The 22,596-nt window shown below is 39.9% G+C and overlaps 1 protein-coding gene across 1 annotated transcript; it reads left to right on the top strand.

Moving 5' to 3' along the window:
• The first annotated feature begins 535 nt into the window (after window positions 1–535).
• Window positions 536–21,803, top strand: aebp1a (AE binding protein 1a). Its single transcript, XM_062434485.1, has 20 exons — window positions 536–925; window positions 8,321–8,563; window positions 8,797–8,853; window positions 10,813–10,884; window positions 11,814–11,873; window positions 11,972–12,031; window positions 13,448–13,525; window positions 13,836–13,945; window positions 14,033–14,172; window positions 15,691–15,775; window positions 15,864–16,008; window positions 16,749–16,828; window positions 16,986–17,109; window positions 17,345–17,541; window positions 17,864–18,037; window positions 18,128–18,253; window positions 18,365–18,611; window positions 19,985–20,124; window positions 20,602–20,701; window positions 20,858–21,803. The coding sequence occupies exons 1-20, from the start codon at window positions 676–678 to the stop codon at window positions 21,439–21,441; spliced, it is 3,072 nt and encodes a 1,023-aa protein (XP_062290469.1). The 5' UTR covers window positions 536–675; the 3' UTR covers window positions 21,442–21,803.
• The last annotated feature ends 793 nt before the right edge of the window (window positions 21,804–22,596 follow it).

Below are 22,596 nucleotides of genomic sequence, written 5' to 3'. Positions count from 1 at the left end.
TCTCCTGTTGATCAGAAGTCATTTTTCAGTCCTGCACAACTTCTGTGAAGAACCGCAAACCAGAGCAAAATGTCTTTCTTTGAGTTTCTTTCTTGTTTCTTCTTTCTTTCTTTCCTTCCTCCCTCCCTCACAGGAATGTCACATGTGGCAGACGCTCCTCCCCTCTGCTCAGAGATGGGTGAGGGGAAAAGGGGGTGAAGGGCCATGAGGGAGAGATGTGAGTGAAGAGGAGGAGGAGGAGGAGGAGGAGGAGGAGGAGGAGGAGGAGGAGGAGGAGGAGGAGGAGGAGGAGGGAGCAGGACGAGGAAAGGAGGTGTGTTGCTCTGCTGCTGCTGCATTTCTACGCTCCAGCACGACCGGGAGGCTGCTTTAAAACTTCCAGCCCTCCAAATTTTCTTCCTCTCTCTGCTCTCTCTCTCCATCAGGGAAGAGGAAGCTCTCCAGACCTCCACGAGCTCATCCTTTTGTTCTCTCCATCCCTTTCATGTCTTCAGAGGCTTCATAAGGACCTCAAACTCTGGTGACCCGAGACAGAAGAATCTGTGCATCTGCAGGTCAGATGTTGGTTATCGTGACTGCTCTTTAAAAAAGCACTTCCAGTTATTTTTTACAGCTTTTCCTGGAATACGTTTGATCTGTTTCATCCCAGTCAGTGTTTTGTTGTTTACTGGAGAAATGAGGGCTGAAGTCCTTGTCGTCTGGGTGGGTTTGACCCTGCTCTGCGCCCTCTTCTGCGCCAGTGAAGATGTAAAAGAGAACAAACTCTCCAGAGGACAAGTTCGGGTCAGAGAAATCAGAGGATTGGTGAAACAACGGAGACAAGAGGAGGGAGGTGAAACTGAAATGTCAGATGATCCTGCTGTGGTGGCTGAAGAGGAGACGACTAAACCAAAGAAGAAGAAAACACCTGAGGAAATTGAGGCAGGTAAGAAGGAGCCGTGATATGACTCAAGATTCAGATTCACAGCTGTCAGCACAGATGTTTTCACTTGAACGCATGCTGATGCTTCCACAAAGTCTGCAGCTCAGATCAGCTGAGATTTAATTTTCCTTTCCTTTCCTACCTTCTTCTTGTCCTCTCTGAGCTCCCAGCTCACAGCCTGCGGCCAAGACAGTGAGGATACACAGACATAAAAGGCTGCAATCAGCCTTCAAGGCCCGGAAAACATTTGGTTTGGACTGGAAACACAACTGTTATCTAGTTCTCTGCCTCCAGCTTTTCTCTCTGAAGTCAACAAGAGAGCTCTATATACTTACCTCTATATGCTCACAAAGGACAGCAGGAGAGTTTTTTTGTTTGGATGAAACTATCACAGTGATTCAGAGATGACGGTGGAGGAAATGTGCAATGATTCAGCTGGTGATCTGACATTTTCTTGGCAGGCTGACCACACTGCTGCTTACATGACCTGCTTTCTCTGCCAGGGAATACAGGTCATGTACTCTTAAACATTAAGCAGCTTGTTGTGTCAAGCATCAGAAAAAAATTTGTTTTTATCATGAGAGCAGCGTCAGCGCTTCAATTAGGTCTGCAAGAAAAAAGGCACATCTGTAAAAAATACTAAGTATGAGCAACAGCAGAAATATTTCCACTACAATTTTCCGTAAGTGAGTAGACAGGATTTACGAGAGGGCCCAAGTTTCAGTAGCATTGAATGCAGGCACACTGATGTTTCTGAATGTTAACTTTCCGCTGGATGAAGCAAAACCACAAAACTCTCGCAGCCAGAGTTTTTCATGTGTGGCTGATCTGGGTCGCATAAAAACCCATAATTAACTAAACCTGAGACCTAAAACAATTTTTCATCCCTCAAAGCTTTGTTTATTCGGGGAATGCTTTGCTGAGCATGCAAAAAATCTCTATTGGCCCTGTTTTTCTTCTTTAACATTCACATACACAGTTGGGGGGATTTTCAGTGACATTCATCATTGTCTTTCTTTGCACTGATTTTAAGAGCCTACCAAACAAATTAATGTTATCTTCTGTTTACTTCTGGAAACATTTACAGCATGTATGGCCGGATTAACTTGTCAGCACAAGTTTATTTGTTTAAGTTCCCGTTAAATACGGTGCACACAGCAGATTATATATGGCAGCTTCTTTACATGCTCAGAGCCCCCCAAAACCAGCCAGTTCTCATTTGCAAGAACAACAAGCTGTCTCAAAGTTTGTACTATAATATGCACCACGTGTCCACAATATAAACTAAAATAATTAAAGGGGACATATTCTTTACATTTCCAGCTCTATATGTATACTCTGTGGCTCTACTGGAATATCTTTGCATGATTTATAGTTTAAAACTCCTTATTTATCTTATACTGGTCTTTGATGCAGCCCATCAGTTCAGGCTCTGTCTGAAACAGGACGTGTTAGCTCCTGTCTCTTTAAGACGCCCCCCGATGAGCCCATTCTGCTCTGATTGGTCAGCTTCAGGAAGCTTCTACGTAAACTAACTATAGCAGCAGGATTTCACTTCTTTTTCTCCTTCTTTACTCCAAATGTCAACTTCTCAAATCCATCCGAACATGTTCAAGCCGAAATCAGATCAGACACAACTTGACCACCCAATGGAGCAATTTTAGCAACAAAGATTACTTTGCAAAAGAAGCATCAGGGCAGCTGAAACCTGGGCTTTGACTTACAGGGAACATTTTAACATCCACCTCAAGTTCTGTAACATTGACCATGTTTAATATCCATTATAACAGTATAAAATTGACAGAAAATCACAAAAAAGCAGAATATCTCCCCTTTAGCATTTTTACTTAGGTCAGACTGAAGGAGAGGACCACACGATTAACCAATAAAGCAGGGTCTGTCTTTTTTGTTTCACAACAAGTTTCACAACAAATTATTATTCACAGTAAATTACTGAGGACCAATTAACATGCAGTGAACTTGGGACTTTAGGGGGTCTTGGGGTTTTGCCAGGTTGTATTTTACCATCACATACATCAATAGGCAAAGAAATCATTTGCAGGAATAACTGTGACTTAACATGACAGGAAAAGCTTTGAGGTCAGATCTGGAACATTAAAGGAATTACAAAAACTTCCTTCACTCTAATCTAATGTTGTATAATGTTGTTTCTGTGTGTAGTCACAGAAATGCCAAGGAGAGGTGACTGAGTGTAATGAAAAGTACCCCCCCTTCTCCTACTCCTCCCTCACTCACAAGAACATTGAGGGTGATTAAAGAATTGGCTGCGAGGGATTGTTGTGTTTAAGGACTGCTGGAACATCAGGAAACATGTCTAGCAGAAGAAAACAAGCAGCCCTCTGTGTGTGTGTGTGTTGGTTGTATAACGAGGGTGAATTCAAAAAACTGAACCCATCAGCATTTTGAAGATCTTCCCTCTGTAATCAACATGAAACCACTTATTTTATACTTTCAACTTTAAAAACAGTTTCTCATCAGACACTTGAGAGGGAGTAACTAGACACCTCTGCATCGCTGCTACGTGTCCGGTTACATGCTCGCTGATAGACAATGAAGATGATTTTTACTGACCTTTTGGTTGATGGTTCTTGATGGTCGCAACTTGCCTCTGTCCATTTCTGCAGTGACTAAAATTAAATACAGTATCTCAGTTTTGGCTCCAAAAACATCAAAATTTACAGTATTTAACCATATTTAGAAAGAATAATTTACTTTTAATATGTAGCTGTATTTTTACAGTAATTTATTACAGTGTAATTAAAGGTAACCTATATGTTCTTACTTACTTACTTTCTTACTTACTTACTTACTTTAAAGGTTTTATTGTATTTTTGGGAAGTGAAATGCACTCAATTTTTGTAAGAATAATTTGGCCAATAATAGACATATTACAAACTCAGAAAAGGTCTAGATTATTCCAAATGTTGAGTTTATCTAGTGTGTGACTATCATTTGTAATGTGTATTCTTATGTGTTTAATGGTTGATTTAACAGGGATATTATGACTTGTTGCCAGAGGTGAGTTATATATTTGTATTAAATTCACATTTTAAAGATTTAATTTTAAGCCATGCACTAAAAAAAACAAAAAGGTCAATCGGTTTGATTGACCGATTGGCTGTGTCACACAACAAAAATCAAGCAATACAAGATTATAATGGTGCCCCTGATATTTTGAAGGCCATTCATCTAGCACCATTATGAAATCACCTGCAAATATAAAACCATCAGTAGGATACCTTTGGCATAGATCCTTTACAGCCTTTGTAATTTTGATAATTATAGTTTTATTTTGCCGATGGTGGTCATACCCATATATATATATATATATATATATATATATTTCCAAAGATCAGAAAGGTATCATTTACTTCAAAGCATATTATCCAGTGACCAAAAGTATCCCTGTTAGTGGTTAAAATCCTCCAAGTGGAAAAATGCTTGTAGCATCCCCGGCTAAATGATGGTCGGACTCTCAAACTGATGGTTCACAGTGTTTTATTCCTTGGACCGTATTCAATGTAAACACACCGTAAGAGCTATGAAAAGAAGAAAACAAAATACAGTTACCTTTACTCTTACTTGAAATTACCTTTAACTGCCTTTATCTTAAACAATTATGTAAGTTAAGTTAACTCTTTTTATCTAACAAACGTATTGTAGACTCACGGGTTTTACTCCATGAATTTAATTATATATTTTAACTGCTACGATTGATGTTACAGTCATGAGGGAAAATTCACATTTTAACTGAAAGACAACCTCACATAGAGTGCAATATAAAACAATATTTGACATGAAATTAGCATTTTTAACCGTTCATTTTTAACCCAATAAACAGTTTTTAACCTTAGCAGACCTCATATAAAACAGACAAAATACGTCCTGTTGCATTACCAAAACAACCTACGAGTTAGCTTATAGCTTCATCTGAATTCAATACAGACCGACACGGCAACTTGACCTTGCTAATAGTAGCTACCGCTAACCACAATACGTTTTATGCATGAAAATATCAACGGCAACCAAACTCGAGCCGGACATAAATATGGCATGAAATGGTAACAAAAACAAACCTTGTGCCCCTTATTAGCCAGGTGCTAGGGCGTTCCATGTGAGTTAGGCACACTTTGCTTGCTTTTAGCATTGAAGACACACTCTTAGCCTTGCAGACACTTTTCCTACTGCCGGTAAAGTCCGAAGCACCTGATGTGTACGAGGTCTCGGCGAGACGCTTTCAAAATAAAAGCACTGAATATCCATCTGCTTAATATATATAAAATAAAAGCCTGGCTTTAAAGAATGTTACTAAGTAAACATAAAAACACATTTATAATAATAATAATAATAATAATATTTATAAAAATACTATGCTCATATTAAAGGTCATTTACAATGCTTATTTGTACCGTGACAAAAATGTATTTAGTCTCCCTACTGAGAATGACTTTCTTAAAGAAGAAAACATTGTGCTTTTTAATTTTTACAAAACAGGGAGGTTGATTTTCTTTTAAAAGAATCTCTTAGACGCCTTGTATTAGGTGAAATTGTATTAAATGTATCTAAAGTGACCATGTATTCTAACAGTCTAGTTTCACCTTGTTCTACCTGTTGGATGTGCAAAAAAAAGAAAACAATGCTGACTTTTAAAGCTTCTGGTGAAATTAGGTAAATAGCTGAATTATCTAATGTAAAGTGAGGGCAAATTTCTGCTCTCTTGACTTTCAAATTGAGATCCCTTTAAAGTATAAGACAACTTATTTAACAACAACAGACTTCACAGAATAAAAACCTTGTATGATGTATTAACATACAACCTCTGAGGTAGGACTCTCAAAGGTCTGAGTGTGCAAAATGATCTAATCCAGAGCAACCCTGTTACCATTGATGAGGCCCTGATGTCCTCTGTAGTACATATTCTGGCCTGCCGCCCTGACTTGCTCCATGCAGAAATGTGAGCCTCTCTATCAGCTTAGCAGAAGTCTCGCTTGAAGTGAATCCCCAATCTTTGCAGATCTTGGAGTGAACAGCTTCCAGAAGACATACCAATGATATATCATGGTGAACTGCTTGGTGAATTGATGTTGTTTCCCCTCCTCTCTGCTTCCTTGAATAGTATCAACCACTGTTTTCAATGATTGTAGCCCACTGTGGCGCAATTTTGGACAGGATATCTATGACAATGGGCCAGATGCAAGAACCACTCGTACGCACAGATTCGTTCTTAAACCATGCGTACGAGTGATTTACGAGGATTTGCCGCATTCACCAATTTCCTCGTATTTTGGATTTTCTCTTAGGTACGAACAAAATTTACGAGTGATGCAGACCTGTCGTACCTGTCACGCACAACCAACCTGCAGTCCTCCAAAGCAATAAAACAAGTGTATACTATGTCCCGTTCATTAAATTGCACTTCTGAATCCATAATCATGATGACATTACTCTGTTTGTAAAATAATTAGGCTATTTAGTATAAGAAGTAGGCTATTTAACAATTTAGGTAGATATATCAGTCATTTAAATTGACAATTGAAACTATGATATAATGCAAGCGCACAATATAAATATTAGCGTCCGAAACTACGCGACTTGTCCACAGTGACTTTTCCACAATATAAACTAAATATTTATTAATAACTGTTATTCATTTAATTGAAATATTGCTTATCGAAGTAATAGTTTAACTCCCTGGCTGATGACATCCTCTGGCATAATTCATGTTCAGTCATTTTTGTTTTTATTTCTGTGACGGTGCGAGCAACAGCTGAGACAGAGTTCACAGCACGGGTCATTTTTCCTCATTCTTTGTCTTTCTCAGGACCTTTAATTCCACCACTAACACTAAATAATAATATGTGTTTCTGTTGATCTATTTCTGAGAGCGGGACCTCAGTCTGAGAGCTCGTAAAGTTCTTATTCTTATTCTTTAGTGCCATTTTCATGAACGGAGCTTCTCCACAACCTGCCGGTCGTCTGACCTTATTTGGTATTTTGGGGGCGTCATTCATGTTAATTTACTATTTTCGGGAACGCGCGTTCATTTAGAACAGGTGGGATTCATCATGTTTACGAAGGTCATTTACAACTGTTTCCTGGTGATACAAGTGTTAGGTGAATCCGACGTGGCACACTCGTAAATTCCACCTCACGAGAAAAGTACGACAGATTTAAGAAGAAAAATACGAACATATTCTTGCATCTGGCCCAATGTCTTAGATGTGTTTGTCTTTTTCTTCCAGATCATGTATTTTGAGGTTCCTGTGTCCCTTATATTGTTCCAACTGCATTACTTGTTCTTTCAGATCCTTATTTTACTTGTTGACATGAGGCATTTCTTGTATCTTGACTTTGCAGCCTTCTATCTCAGTTGCGTTAATCTTTACTAGTCAAGTGATATTCTGCGTTTTCTCTCAACCAGTCAATGAAGTTGTGAATTTTTGAGGTTAGCTTTTCTATAGCTTCAACGAGAGTCACATTTGGGACTGCAGTTAGTTTTTGTCTTTGGAGGAGGCGCCGTAATTTTTGTTGGAGCCACAGAAGGAGTTTTTCTCTTTATACCACTATTGGTTGTAGCATCCATCTGAGAGTAGTTTGCTTGTTTGCTTGGCCTGAGGTTTTAGGTTAAGATTTTGAGGTGGTCCAATCACTCATTCAAACATTTACTGTTTTATCTTGCTTGATGAAATTTGAAGTTTTCATGTAGATGTCAGGGCAGTTGGTCGCTTAGAAAACCGGTTTGCCATCTTGACGGAAGCTGTATCCAGTACAGCCAATAACAAATCAAAATCTCTGCAATTGCGCAGTCTTAAGAGACACAATGCATTTTGGTTTTAGTTGGTCATGATAATCCCGCCCCCAGCCCTGACGTAAGTGGTTCTTTGTTCTAGACCAGCAAAGTGTTGGTGCCACTCTGGAAACGTTTTTGGTTCTTTTGCTGTCAAAATATGAAGAACTGGTTCAAGATAAGGCACTGGCTCCGAAAACTGCCTTGACGGAAAAGGGGTATCTGATATAACTATTTTGTCAATGTATTGGCTGTCAACGAAACAGCTAGTTGGGGAGATTATGATCTCTTGGCAAAGTTTTCCTCTTTGAGTGCTTATTTGTCTGTTCTCAGACCAAAACAAACTGTGTCAGAGTTTCAGTTTGAACTTGTTTTGTTTGCATGATGTGAGCAGTAAATACATCTCTGCTGACAAACAATAAAAATGCTATAAAGGAAAAGTAAAGAGAAACATTTGGCAATAAAAGTTCATATACCACTACAATAAAATGTTCAAAAGCTGCTTCATGTGGCAAACTATCTTTTATATGTACATGTACTAGTTTCAAATAACTTAATGTTCTCCTTTGTTGACCCGTCTCTCTCTGAAGCCAGGGCAAAGAAAGCAGCAGAGAAGGAGGCCAAAGCAAAGAAGCAGAAAGCTCCTAAGCCCACCAAAAAGGCCAAAGTGCCAAAACCCACCAAGAAACCCAAACCACCAAAGCCCACAAAGAAGCCAAAGGCGCCAAAATCCACCAAGAAACCAAAAGCAACGACTACAGCGCAGCCGATCACCAGGCGTCCTACTCTGGACGAGGAAGAGGAGAAACTGCTGATTGAACTTGGCTGGGACTGTTTGTAAACTCTAGATTCACAATTTTACATTAAAACATTTGTATAAATTGTATTATTGACAAGAACATTATTAATGAGTAGAAATATGAATAAAACTGAGGAATAGTACTGCCAGTGCTGAAATTCTATTAACATTACAGTATATGATCTCTTGGAAATTATTATAAATATTATGTAACCTGTAAAATTTTGCAATGGTAGGAGTACAATTAACTATGATCTTTCTTTACAGTGTTTCGACCTGTGACCCCGGGGCCTAGATACGAAGAGCCTATTGAGCCAGGACGGGGTACGACTGTGAACTGGGTTCCATGCTTGCTCCACATTAAATTTATAGCTGTAAATGATTGAAAAGAGCACTCCTATTACATTAAAACAGACAAAAAACATTCCTTATTCACTGGACAGCTAAAATTAGTCTATTTGAACCACTTAACTTTTGATTTATTAACTTTTATTATTGGATTTAGTGTTAGATATTAATTTTTTAGTTGAAAAACCAACGGTAAAATAATAACACCAAAAAAACACATAGAGGAAGTTGGTAGAAACCAGAACAGAGCTAAACAGAAAGGTGATATTGGACTTCAGTACGTCAGGTGAAAGAAATACGCAGCCAAATGTCTGTGTCTGCTAGCCCCATCTGTGGCCTCAGCAGTCACGTGTTACTCTGTGATTTGGTTTCATAGTGTTTCCTGCACAAATATAAACCAGTTATCCAGAAGCAGGTTGCCTCTTCAAGTCATTTTTATGATCTCGCTGGTGTCTGCAGTCTGCCCAGACAGATGAAATATTTGCCCTGGGGAAACTAGTGTTTAGATCTAATATTTTCATCATTTCAGTACAGCGTATACTTTCATTTCGCAAGTATAGAGCATATACATTAAGTCTGCAGGTGTAGTCTGTGTAAATACTGAATTTAAATGTTTGCCCAGGATTAATATTGTATCTTTCCATGCAGACAGACCACATCTGGATGATCAAGAAAATACCTTTGAAGAAGAACAAACTGCAAACAGTTTAAAAATGTAATGTTAGTGCAGGGAACGCTATGAGACTGAATCATGAGAGCTGAGGTCACAAACGGGGTTATGTATCTCTCAGATGTGTAAATAGGCAACTGTTTGGTAACATGTTCACCAAAACATCTTTAGAATGTGGTTATATGTTAATGTTGTTTACAGATTGTTGTGCTGACGATCAATGCAGGTTTTAGCTAGTTTTCAGCATTTACTTTTTTCCACTAAAATTGGCTGTAATCAATATTTTGACTGTGTGTCAGAGGCACTGCTTGTGGTGATGAACCTACAGATAATTATCAGTGACTCAGCTCCTCTCAGCTTTACAGAGCTTTATAGTGAGTTCTAGCTAATTGTTTAGCTGTCTGGCTGCAACTTTTACTGTTCACTGTACACTGTAAACAGTTAGCTGTAGACTAGCTGGTGAACATAGTGGAGCATTTAGATATTTCCCTCAGGAGTTGGTAGAGAGTAAAAAAACAGAGCTAAAAGAGAGAGAATATTAGACTTACATTGAGCAGGTGGACAGAAACACGACTCTAAATGAATGATAATGTTGATCAGTAACTGCTGGATGTGGAAATAAGCAACAGTTTGCTAACAAGTTCAACATATCAACTTAAAAGCTGATGATATGTCAGTTTGTGCTGCCCCCAAGTGGCCAAAAATAATGCAGGCTTAATGGTCACTTGTGGCTGCAGTTCAGGCTCAGCAAGCGTTACACAACAGTTGACATCACCAACAAAAACTCTCACTGAGCTTGATGCTGACTGCTGAGATGCCAGAGGTCGGTTTCATCAACTTCCTCTCATTCAGAGCCAGAGGATTTATGAAGCATTTCATGATAAAGCTCTGGGATTTTAGCATGTTATGAGAGCCGTGAAAATGAGAGATTTTATATTGAAGCAAATACCGCTGTTCTCCAATAAAGAGACTCAACAAACATAAATATAGACCACTGGGTAATTAAAGGATTAAAAGATAGGAATGCACTGAAGAACTTTTTGTTTTTTGTTCTAAAACTCACTGTAACTAACTGTTCAGGTATAGACAAAAGTCTCTGGCTTGAAATGTTTATTTTTTAATAAGCCGTCTTGAGTTGTCTGTAATGACAATGAACTCCTCTGCTGCCGGAGTTTATTTTCTTTGTTTAAATGTTGAAAACATATTTTAAATGCTCATCTCTATATCATCTATCTTGAATGTGTTTTTATGTGTTTTTCTCACAGAGGATGTACCTGGTGGTGGATACCCTGATAAAAAAGAGGAGACAACTACCGAGGCCATCATGTACATACCAGGTACTGCTCTGCTGAATGATGTCAGGTTGTGTTTGTGTTTATTTTTGTTGCTTGTTGCACATGAACAGAAACACATGTCAAATGGCACTTTTACACTATACAGTTCTAGCACTACTCGGCTCGACTCGACACGGTTCCAGGACAGACCTTTTCCATTACAAAAAAGTACCTACTCAACGTGCCGGGTCGTCATAGCGCGGCCCTGCGAAACTGCCGTCACTTCGTTTTATACGCGACACAAAACACAAACAATGGAGGACATTGAGGCAGTGGTGTACTTGATGCTGTATGTGGCTTTCTTTCACACACAAAGCAAGAAAATTGAGCCGTAAAGCTCTAACGCTGTTGCCGGTATTTATGCTGGGTTTGATTCTTGTGTGGGACGGCTCATGACTCTTCCAGCGACAACTCTTCTGACCAATCAGTGGCCAACAGTCTGTTGACGTCACATTTAGTATCAGCTCGGCTCGCTTGGAACCTCACCAGAGCAGGTACTAAAAAAGTACCAGGTACCAGGTACTATCCCTAGTGGAGACAGAAAAAAAACGAGTTGATTCGTGCTGGAACTGTGTAGTGGAAAAGTGCCAAAATATACAATGCTAAATATCAGTCAAAAAGGATTTCTCAGGTTAAAATCATTCTAGATGAAAGTTGACTTCAGACTCAATGATTTGAAGGTTAAGCTTTACAGAAATCTTTGGTGTAATAACTGAAGGTTGATTAAAGGGACTTCAACAAGGTCAATACATGTCAAATTGTGTGAGACACCTATTAGTGAATGGTAGGCGCTACGATGAAAATGTCATGACTTGTTAAGGAGAATACCTCAATTTTATTTTAAAAACTGCACTCACAATCATCAGCACTCATCATGGGATAAAGAGAAAGCTACATTTCCAACTGTAATCATCTGTTTGCCTCCGTTTCAGAGGAAGCCACCACTGTCCCATTCATGGGTCCCTGGTATGAAGAATACGATTACGCTGACTGTAAGTCTGACATCAGCACTGATTCCTACGAAGAACTGAATTAATTATTATTTATGACATGCAGCTGGTTTAGATCATGAGCTGTTTTCTGTCCACAGTGGCAGCTAAGAAACAAGAAGAAGAAGAGGAGAGAGCTCGAAAGGAAAAGGCAGAAAAAGGTCTCTACTTTCTTTTTTGGTGATTTTCTTGGTCAGGAGAGTTAAGACTAAAAGGGGTTCTGCTGATATTCTTTATTTTTCTGGGATGAGAGCCTTAGACAAGAGGAGAAGTTAGAAAGTATTGATAGACGGACTACAGCAATGTTGGTTTAAGTCTTTTATCTTACCCTTGCACCTGAAGGAGCAAAGCACAACTTTTAATATCCTGCAGACTTCTTATTATAATCATTTTCAAAAAGCTACTCCTACGGGGGGGAGCGACATACAAAACATTGCCAGAAATATGGTAGCTGCCATGGGGGTGTGCTATGACTTTTTGTAGTGATTGGTCTTACGTTTTGCGAAGCGACAGGGATCAATAGAAAGTGCAAACACATCGGTCTTTCACACCTAATATCTCAAAAACTGTGAGATCAAACTTGGTGCACAGGTTATTAAAAAAAAGGCAGCGATTGCACCATAATCTGACCAGTCATCAAGTCTTTTATTAATGACACAAGAACACTTGATTCCTTGGATAAACACAACAAGACTGATATACATCACTCCCATTTGTGCCATGAAAATGTTTCCTTCATTCTGAATTTTTTTTATAAAACAAAAAATTCTCATATTATTCTACATGTGTTATCCAATCTTCACTAAACTTTGGTAACCAACTGTTTTCCTACAGTTGGTTACCAAAGCCAAGTAGGCGAGGTGTATGTGAATAAAATACAACTCCCCAATGCAATGCTCAGTTTCAGCCAAAATTAGGTGTTGTGTGCCTATACCACCCTCTAAAACTTTGTGAAATGTCACCAATAGTTGCTGAAACAATATACTTAAATATTTTTTAATGGCTTTGTTTCTATTAACATCTGCTTCAGACTTGCAAGAGTGCAGCTGGCAACAGATTGCAAACAAAATAAAACTATCTTCAGGAATTATAACCTTTCTAGTTTGTTTTTACATTCCTGTCATTAATCCGCCTGTGGTTTGTTAATAATGACAATGATAAGAAAGAGGAAGGGGGGATACAGTAGAGTTGGGACAGCTGCAGTGTCCTAATGTGGATTGTTATAAGTTCAGAGACTGAGCTGGCTGATGCTATCAAGATATCAGGGGACAGGTAGAGGGGGGTTGCATAACATTTCAGCACTCTGAATTTTCAGTCACATCAAATAAAAAGTTACAAAAAAATCTACTACAGTTTTCTGTATGACAGACCGTGACTATATTAACTCAAAGGAACTAAACTGACCTATATTCTAGATAGGAAACACATGAGGAATGCATGAGTGGAAATGAAGGTGCACACTGTACAAGCACATATGGAAATATTTTTGTGCGGGGAGACGGCGCTGGTTGGCTGGAGAGCGAGGTCCATTTGAAAACATATTCTTAACATATTCTTTTCTCATTACACGCCTAAAGCCGAGCGGCTGAGGAAGCAGTGGGAGGAGGAGGAAGAGGAGAGACTGAAGCAGATCTCGGTGCCCGCTGCACCCAAAAGTAAGAGAGAGATGGAGTCACTTTTACTACTAATTTCCATTCACTTGTTTCTCACTTTGTTTAAGATCTAAAATCTAAGGATGGAGTAATAGTTGACAGATGAATGCTTTTGATTTGTGTTTCAGTTAGTCTGAGGGTGGTCTTCATCTGTTTATCCACTGGGACTTTTTAAACTAATACATTCGGATATGTTTTACGGCGTCTGTCTGTTAAAAAGAAAGAATGCATTTGACAGACTTGTTAACGTTTGCTCCCCAAGTGTTTTGAATTAAGAGTCTCTCTGGAACATTTGTGTGTGTTTTCCTCTCAGAGTGTCCTCCTTTGGGTTTGGAGTCTCATCGGGTGGAAGACGACCAGCTGCTGGCTTCCTCTCAGTCTCACCATGGCTTCGCGGCTCAGAGGGGACGCCTCAACATGCAGGTATGGCTCATTTTGAAGAAAAATGAGGAGTCTGCTCTCAAAACATGGAAAAAGTTTAACCTTTAAAAAATCTGTGGTTGTCTGCAGGGCTCTGATAACGAGGACGATCTGTATGGCGGCGCCTGGTGTCCAGAGTCCGAGGAGCTCAACCACTGGTTTGAGGTCGATGCCCGCAGAGAGGTGGAGTTCTCTGGGGTCATCACTCAGGGAAGAAACTCAGAGCAACTGTGAGTCCTGCTAAAGCTGCACCTCTGAAAATGCTTGTATTAATGTTTTTGGGTACTTTTTGTATCTCAGGACTGAGGAAGTATGGAAGCCTATTTCTGGCAATAAATAAACAGATAAAATGCTAAATGACAAGAATAGATAGTAGATACTATCTCATGAATTTACCAATATTTTTTTTGCCACTTGCACACATGATTAAGTTAATTGTGAATGTGTTTGCAAACAGCCAATTTATAGGGTGAGTGTGGCTCAGGAGGTAAATCAGATTGTCCACTAGTAGGTTTAGTAGTTTGTAGTAGTCAATAGAGAAAACTCTAAAAAGTTATTAAAGATGTGGGTATTAGAACGTTTTTTCTTCTTTCCTCATACATTAATCATCTCACCACCCCTCACATTTATCTGCTGACCCTTTGGAGGGGCCCCACCCCTAGGTTGGACTAAACTAGGGGTGGGACTAAACTAGCTGGACTAAACTAGCTAACTGTATATAAAGTAGTGTAAACTAGCTCCACCTCCAGCAGCTACAACAGTAACATGCTGCTTTAACACTGATGCTTCACTATTAATAATCTAATGATGTCATATATAATAATATATCAGTCAGAGGGACCAAACCACTACTTTTATTGTAATACTGCATACTACATCACTCATAATACTGCAGTACTTATACTGTAATACTGCATACTACATCACTCATAATACTGCAGTATTTTAACTGTCATACTGCATACTACATCACTCATAACACTGCAGTACTTTTACTGTAATACTGCGTACTACATCACTCATAATACTGCAGTACTTTTACTGTAATACTGCATACTACATCACTCATAATACTGCAGTACTTTTACTGTAATGCTTCATACTACATCACTCATAACACTGCAGTACTTTTACTGTAATACTGCATACTACATCACTCATAATACTGCAGTACTTTTACTGTAATGCTTCATACTACATCACTCATAACACTGCAGTACTTTTACTGTAATACTGCATACTACATCACTCATGATACTGCAGTACTTTTACTGTAATACTGCATACTACATCACTCATAATACTGCAGTACTTTTACTGTAATACTGCATACTACATCACTCATAATACTGCAGTACTTTTACTGTAATACTGCATACTACATCACTCATGATACTGCAGTACTTTTACTGTAATACTGCATACTACATCACTCATAATACTGCAGTACTTTTACTGTAATACTGCATACTACATCACTCATAACACTGCAGCACTTTTACTGTAATACTGCATACTACATCACTAATGATACTGCAGTACTTTTACTGTAATACTGCATACTACATCACTCATAATACTGCAGTACTTTTACTGTAATACTGCATACTACATCACTCATAACACTGCAGGACTTTTACTGTAATACTTTAACTACATCACTCATAATCCTTATAAACTTTTACTGTAATGAGCTTCCATAACGGTCAATACTAAAAATGATCTGGTTAATCTTGTTTACTCCCCAGTGAGGATTTCGTGTCATCCTTCTTCGTGGCCTTCAGTAATGACAGTCGTGATTGGACTGTACTTCATGACGGCTACGCTGAGTGGGTGAGTGAAAACTGAACCATAATCCACCATTTAACACAAAAACACTGTTGTGATATTAATCTCTGTTCTCTCTGATTCTTCGCTGCAGCTGTTCTATGGTAACGTGGACAAAGACACGCCGGTCATGAATCAGTTTTCGACACCCGTGGTGGCGCGTTATATCCGCATCCTGCCTCAGAGCTGGAATGGCAGCTTGTGTCTCAGAGCTGAGATCTTAGCCTGTCAACTACCCAGTCAGTAACACAGAAAACACTCACAATTATACAACTCACACTTTAATTTTCTTTTAATTAATTTAAAATCATTTTCTTCTTCTTTCTAATTCTCTTTTTCTTTATGTTACATTACTGGAATTGGTGATGATTTTATAGTTGACGATATAGATACCTATAGTAGTAGGTGATGATATATATCTGTGGCATAATAATTTATGTTTATAAACTGACTGCTACATGCTACATAAGGGGCTAAAATATGCTGACTACTATAGGGGACCTATGAGTAATTAATTACCTTTTTTCATTAAATTGCTGGAATTGATGATGATTTTATAGTCTTTTGACCCTAATTTTCAACGATGCCGATTATTAGACAGTTTCCAAGCTGACCAGATAGGAAAACATTGAAATAGTCCAGACTGCTGGATATAAAAGTATAAAAGGTGTCTCTGTGACGCTCACAGACCTTACAAAGACCATGAGTCACAGACTTTTCTCCTTCCATCGAGGAATATGTCAGCCAATGGAAGAAAAAACACAACTTTTGCCAAACTTAACAAAAGTGATGATATACAAGCGGCTGTTTCACGACAAAAACCTCATAACCTCAGTGTTTAGAGGTGTGTTACATAACTACATTTTCCAGCATTTTCCATGAAGTAGAAGTTTTAAAACGGAGAGAAACACACTGTTAACACATACATTTTCTCAGCAACAGATAATCTCGTTTACAATCAGCATGTTGTTTCTTTCAGGCAGCTACCGCAGCGAGAATGAAGTGACCCCGTCAGATGATCTGGACTACAGACACCACAACTACAAGGAGATGAGACAGGTCTGATTTTAGGGAATAAGAACAAGAGGAGAAGAATACCCTGCCTCACAAGCATAAAAACAGTGAAAGTTTTGAAGATTAAAGTAGGGGGGAAAAAGTACATGCTGCTAACAATGATATCACAGATGTGTTTTCACCTCCTGTTTTTCTCTTTCAGATGATGAAGTTGATAAATGAGGAGTGTCCCAACATCACCAGGATCTACAACATCGGTAAAAGCTCTCAGGGCCTGAAGATGTACGCCATGGAGATCTCTGACAACCCGGGAGAGCATGAGACAGGTACAGTAAAAATCACACAGAGTTGAAGAATACACCGGGTTTATCATATCATCATGTGACAGAAGAGTCAAGATTACTTTGACTTATATTGCAATTACGATATACTTTGTGAATTTTGACAGATTTTTCCTTTGACAAAAATTCAGTTCCTGCTCTATATTGCGATTTCGATAAAGTTTCCATTATTTGTCCAGGCCCAGTGTTAATAAATCTGTGTTTCTCATGTTGTTTTAAGGTGAACCGGAGTTTCGTTACACGGCTGGTCTCCATGGTAATGAGGCGCTGGGCAGAGAGCTCCTCCTCCTGCTAATGCAGTTCCTGTGCAAGGAGTACAACGACGACAACCCCAGAGTGCGCCGCCTGGTGGACGGAGTGAGAATACACCTGGTGCCCTCGCTGAACCCCGACGCTTACGAGCTGGCCTACGAGATGGTACGATGAGTCTGATGTCCCTGGTTTTTCAGTATTTTAAATTAAAGGTAGCTGCAAAACATTGGAGTAAACAGTACTAGTAATATTTATTAACTGTGGTCTCCGAGACTTAAAGGTCAGTTCACAGTTTTTCAAGTGTGTCTTAAACCAGCAGTCAGGTGTCCATATGAGCAGTGAAAGAGGTTTTAATGGTCTAGTGGTCAGTATGAACAGGAGGAAAGATTAGCAAAAAAAACAACTTTCAAGCTCATTTGGGTCCTGACCATGTTTTAAGACTTCTGTGAACCCATCTTCCTACGTGGTCCTCCTTCCTGTCATCCAGGGCTCGGAGATGGGGAACTGGGCGCTGGGCCACTGGACTGAAGAGGGTTACGACATCTTTCAGAATTTCCCAGATCTCAACAGTATCTTGTGGGGAGCCGAGGACAGAGGCTGGGTCCCTCGCATCGTACCCAACCATCACATCCCCCTCCCAGAAAACTTCCTCAATGGATCTGTGAGTTTCTTCTACATAATCAAGGGCTCATCTACCTTCTAAGATAACCAATCATTTTTAAGTATTAACATTCAAACATTGGTCTTACAGCTTGGTTCTGAGACCAAAGCCATCATCTCCTGGATGGAGCGCAACCCGTTTGTACTGGGAGCCAATTTACAAGGAGGAGAAAAACTGGTAGCGTACCCTTTTGACATGCAGCGTCCACCAGCGTCTGTAAGGCGGTTTTACATACTTACACTTACATACCTTTACCCTATTCTATTATATTCTATTCTATTCTATTCTACTCTAATGCTTCATTCCCTTTTTTGGCTGTTGTTGCAGTTAACCGACAGCCGACGCTGGAGAATGAATTCGGAGATGAACGAGGAAACGTGGGCACGCATCCAGCGACAGAATGAGGGAGCTCTGAGGGAGACGCCTGATGACGCCATGTTTCGGTGGTTGGCGATGTCGTACGCCCACAGTCACCTGACCATGACAGAGACCTACCGGGGCTCCTGTCACGGGGATGATGTCACCGCGGGGCAGGGCATCACCAACAGAGCCACCTGGAAGCCAGTGGTGGGCAGTAAGTGTTGACAGAGACTCTCAGATACATTTCTCCGCTCTCAGTTTAGTAGCAGCTGAGACTGTCACTACAATGAGAATAAATGGTCCTTCCTTAAAGCCCGGTCCACCTTAAGTGAGCCCGGCCAGGCCAGACTAACCCATTCTGGCTAAATTCAGGGCTAACCCCTTCACTTTAATCAACCATAACGTAATTATCGTGACAGGCGAAGTAACGAGTACATGAGGCAAATGTGCTCTGGCTGCTCTGAAATGTTCTTCAAGGATAAAACAATAAGAATCTCCGCTCCAGATCTTAAAAAACCTCACAATATATGTAGTTACATATTTCAAAATAGGCTCGGTAATTTCCTTAAACAGCTGGTCACTGTAGATTTTAGCAAATATTCCTCAAAGGATGAAATAGTGAATTTTCAGCCTCGGATGAATCCACATTTGGCGCTCTAATGAGTATTTCTGGCAGCAGGATGGTGGAGTCAAAATAAACAAAAGTGTGTTTATGGTAACGAAGGTAATGATGTCACCCAGTACAGCAGTGTGACTCATTGACAATTATCTCATGATGTAATGTCTGATCTGTCAGTGAGTAATGTGATTTTGCTTCGAAGTGATGAACCTACAGATAATTATCAGAGACTCTGCAGCTCCTCTCGCTTTACAGAGCTTTATAGTTGAGTTTCAGCTCATTGTTTAGCTGTCCGGCTGCAACTTTACTGTTTTGGTTCACTCTCAGCTCTCTCATAGTGTCGTTTTCAGAAAAAAAGCTGTAAATGAATAAATAAATAAAGCCACTGTACACTTCCTGCTCAGCACCAAACAGCAAACAGACACAGTTAGCTGTAGACTAGCTGGTGAACATAGTGGAGCATTTAGTAGCTAAAGAGCCAGATATTTAACAGTTTAACAGTCACTTGTGGCTGCCATTCAGGCTCAGCAAGTGTTACACAACAGTTGACATCACCAACAAAAACTCTCAGTGAGCTTGATGCTGACTGCTGAGATGCCAGAGGTCGGTTTCATCAACTTCCGCTCATTCGGAGCCAGAGGATTTATGAAGCATTTCATGACAAAGCTCAGGGAGTCCAGCAAGTTATGAGAGCCATGAAAATGGGAGATCTTATATTGAGACAAATATCGCTGTTCCCCATTAAAGAGACTCAACAAGCACATAAATATAGACCACACCACCAACTGGCCAAAAAAATCAATTAATGCAGGTTTAAAGTTGAGTTTTTCATTCACCTGATGATGATGGTATATATTAAAATCTGAGCAAATAAAAACAAAACTAAATAATACAATAAGTATGAGGGGTCTTTCCTATGATTTGGGTGAATTTACCTCTCTTATGAAGCTGTCACTCTCCTCCCACAGGTATGAACGACTTCAGCTACCTGCACACCAACTGCTTCGAGCTCTCCATCTTCTTGGGCTGTGACAAGTTTCCTCATGAGAGTGAACTTCCTCTCGAGTGGGAGAACAACCGCGAGGCTCTGCTGTCCTTCATTGAACAAGTGAGAACAGGACAGATTGCTATGAGTGGGACACATTTGAGCCAAACTTTATCTCTTGAGCATTAATTCAGCCAGACTTTAAATGATTGTTCCAACAGTTACAGTATTTCCCATAAATGTGGCAATTGTGACTTCATGGGTCATGCCAGCTTTACAGTTTCGAGATTTGGGAAAAACGTATAAAACAATGTATACTGGGGCAAGCTCATAAAATAAATATGATTTTTCTTACATAAATCATTTTAAACATTCATCTCCAGTCTGAACAAACTCAAACATAGAAACTAGCCACCTGGAATGAGTAAGCCTGTCTGCAAATAAGTTCATCTTAGAGGCCTGAAGAGGTCAAAGTGTCCATATGGAAAAGTTTAAATTGTTGTGTACATTTTAATTTAATATTCTGTCCATTTTATTACTTTTGTTATTATTTTTTCACAACCAAACAAGCAAAGATTGGTGTGACTGTTTCTTGTGCAGGTACATCGAGGAATAAAGGGTATCGTGAGGGACATGCAGGGTAATCCGCTGCCTAATGCCACCATATCTGTGGAAGGGATACGGCATGACGTCAAAACTGGTAAAGCAAACATAAAGAACACCTATAAATGCCCATAAAAGTGCATTGTGTATTTATAGTCCATCAGTAGCACCACCTGAGCATGAATGAATGCCTTTAAATAAATGAATGCCATTTGAAAGAAAGATCTCCTAAAATCTATGTGACTCCTTTCAGCTGCAGCTGGTGATTACTGGCGGCTCCTGAACCCCGGAGAGTACCGGGTATCGGCCAAAGCTGACGGCTACACCACTCAGACCCGCCTCTGCATGGTGGGCTATGACTCCGGGGCCACTTCCTGCAGCTTCACGTTGATCAAATCCAACTGGAACCGCATCAAACAGATCATGGCGCTCAACGGGAACAGGCCCATCCGCCTCGTCCCCAAAACCGTGGTGAAAGCGACCTCAGCCCCCGTGGAGGTGACCAGTGCTGACCCAGGGATGGACGAGCACGCCAAAGCTCAGAACGCTGAGCGGCTCAGGCGGCTGCGGATCATGCGCCTACGCCGGCTCCGTATGCAGAGGATGCGAGCCGGTCTCAGTCCAACAGTTGATAGGACAACAACCACAACCACAACCACAACAACAACCACAACAACAACAACAACCCCCACAACAATACGTGAAACCGAGAGCACAACCTCCTGGTACGACTCCTGGTTTCCTGTGGACAGCTGGTCAACGGAGAATCCCTTCGACAGCGTCATGTTTGACTCTTTGCCCACACAGGACTATCCTTTTGAATTCACCATTGATTGATTGAGTGAGTAATTGATTGATTGATTGATTGATTACCACACTCAGTGAGCCAACATCATTGTTATACAAAGATATTATTATTAACCACTTCAGATTGCTGCAGCTATACAAACACAAAGTACATACTGTAGGTCTTTAATGAGTTAGATAAATATTTTTTGGAAATTTCTCTACATAGAATTAATCTAGAAAATACAACCTCTGCTGAGCGGAAACTATACATGTAATTGATTTTATATTCAATAAAACAAACAAAGTTCAGGTTATGATTAGGTACGTCTCCATAAGAAGTCTGTGTATCTCTCTCTGTTTCTTTAATAGCTTTCCACTGTGATTTTCTGGCCTCAGCTAAACTGATAATGTACTGCTGAATGCATTTGTTTAAAAATAAATAATTTTCTAAAATATTTTAGTATGTCTGTTATTTTGTGGTTTAAATTGATGGGGCTGTAATCAATATTCTTACAGTAATGATGTCTGATCTGTCAGTGTGTAATGTGTTTGTGTCTCGTATTGATAATTATCAATGCTTCTGCAGCTCCTCTCGGCTTTACAGAGTTCAGCTCATGAGTTTCAGCTCATTGTTTAGCTGTATGGCTCCAACTGTACTTTACCGGTCATGGCTATCCAGAACTGGGTGGCTTTGGCTCAGGAGGTAGAGTGGGGCGTCCACTAATTGGAAAATTGGCAGTTCGATTCCCTGCTCTTCCTGTCTGCATGTCATTGTGTCCTTAGGCAAAATACTTAAACCCCAAATTGCTGTGTATGAATGTGTGTGTGAATGGGTGAATGCGACTTGTAGTGTAAAAGCACTTTGCGTGGTTTAAAGACTAGAAAAGCGATATAAGTAGTCCATTTACCATTTACCAACTGAAGAAGTATCTCCAACCAAGACCACTTACCCTCAATTAAACCTTCCTTGGATCTAAAACATAATTTAACCTTAATCCTACCAACTCTGGTCCCTGCTGCCCTCAGTTATATACGTTTTGTTATATTTCTCAGGTGCCTTGTTCATGACTTAGTCCATCAATTATCTTTTTAGGGCCCGAGCGGTGACTGCGGCCATTTTGGTTTTGATTTTTCCCGCCTAAAATTAACTCCTCCCACAGCGTTCGCCCGATCAAGTTCAAATTAGGTACGCAACATCTCCAG

This window comes from Scomber scombrus, chromosome 15 (assembly GCF_963691925.1).
Source record: "Scomber scombrus chromosome 15, fScoSco1.1, whole genome shotgun sequence".
Lineage (NCBI taxonomy): Eukaryota > Metazoa > Chordata > Actinopteri > Scombriformes > Scombridae > Scomber > Scomber scombrus.
The sequence above is the reverse complement of the archived record's forward strand: the minus strand, read 5'-3'. Positions and strand labels throughout refer to the sequence as shown.

Excerpts from the sequence above, each read along its gene's own strand:
- aebp1a (XM_062434485.1), top strand. The coding sequence starts at position 676 with ATGAGGGCTGAAGTCCTTGTCGTCTGGGTGGGTTTGACCCTGCTCTGC. Across the intron at positions 8,564-8,796 it reads GATTGAACTTGGCTGGGACT|TGTTTCGACCTGTGACCCCG; the intron begins GTTTGTAAACTC and ends CTTTCTTTACAG. Across the intron at positions 12,032-13,447 it reads AAAGGAAAAGGCAGAAAAAG|CCGAGCGGCTGAGGAAGCAG; the intron begins GTCTCTACTTTC and ends ACACGCCTAAAG.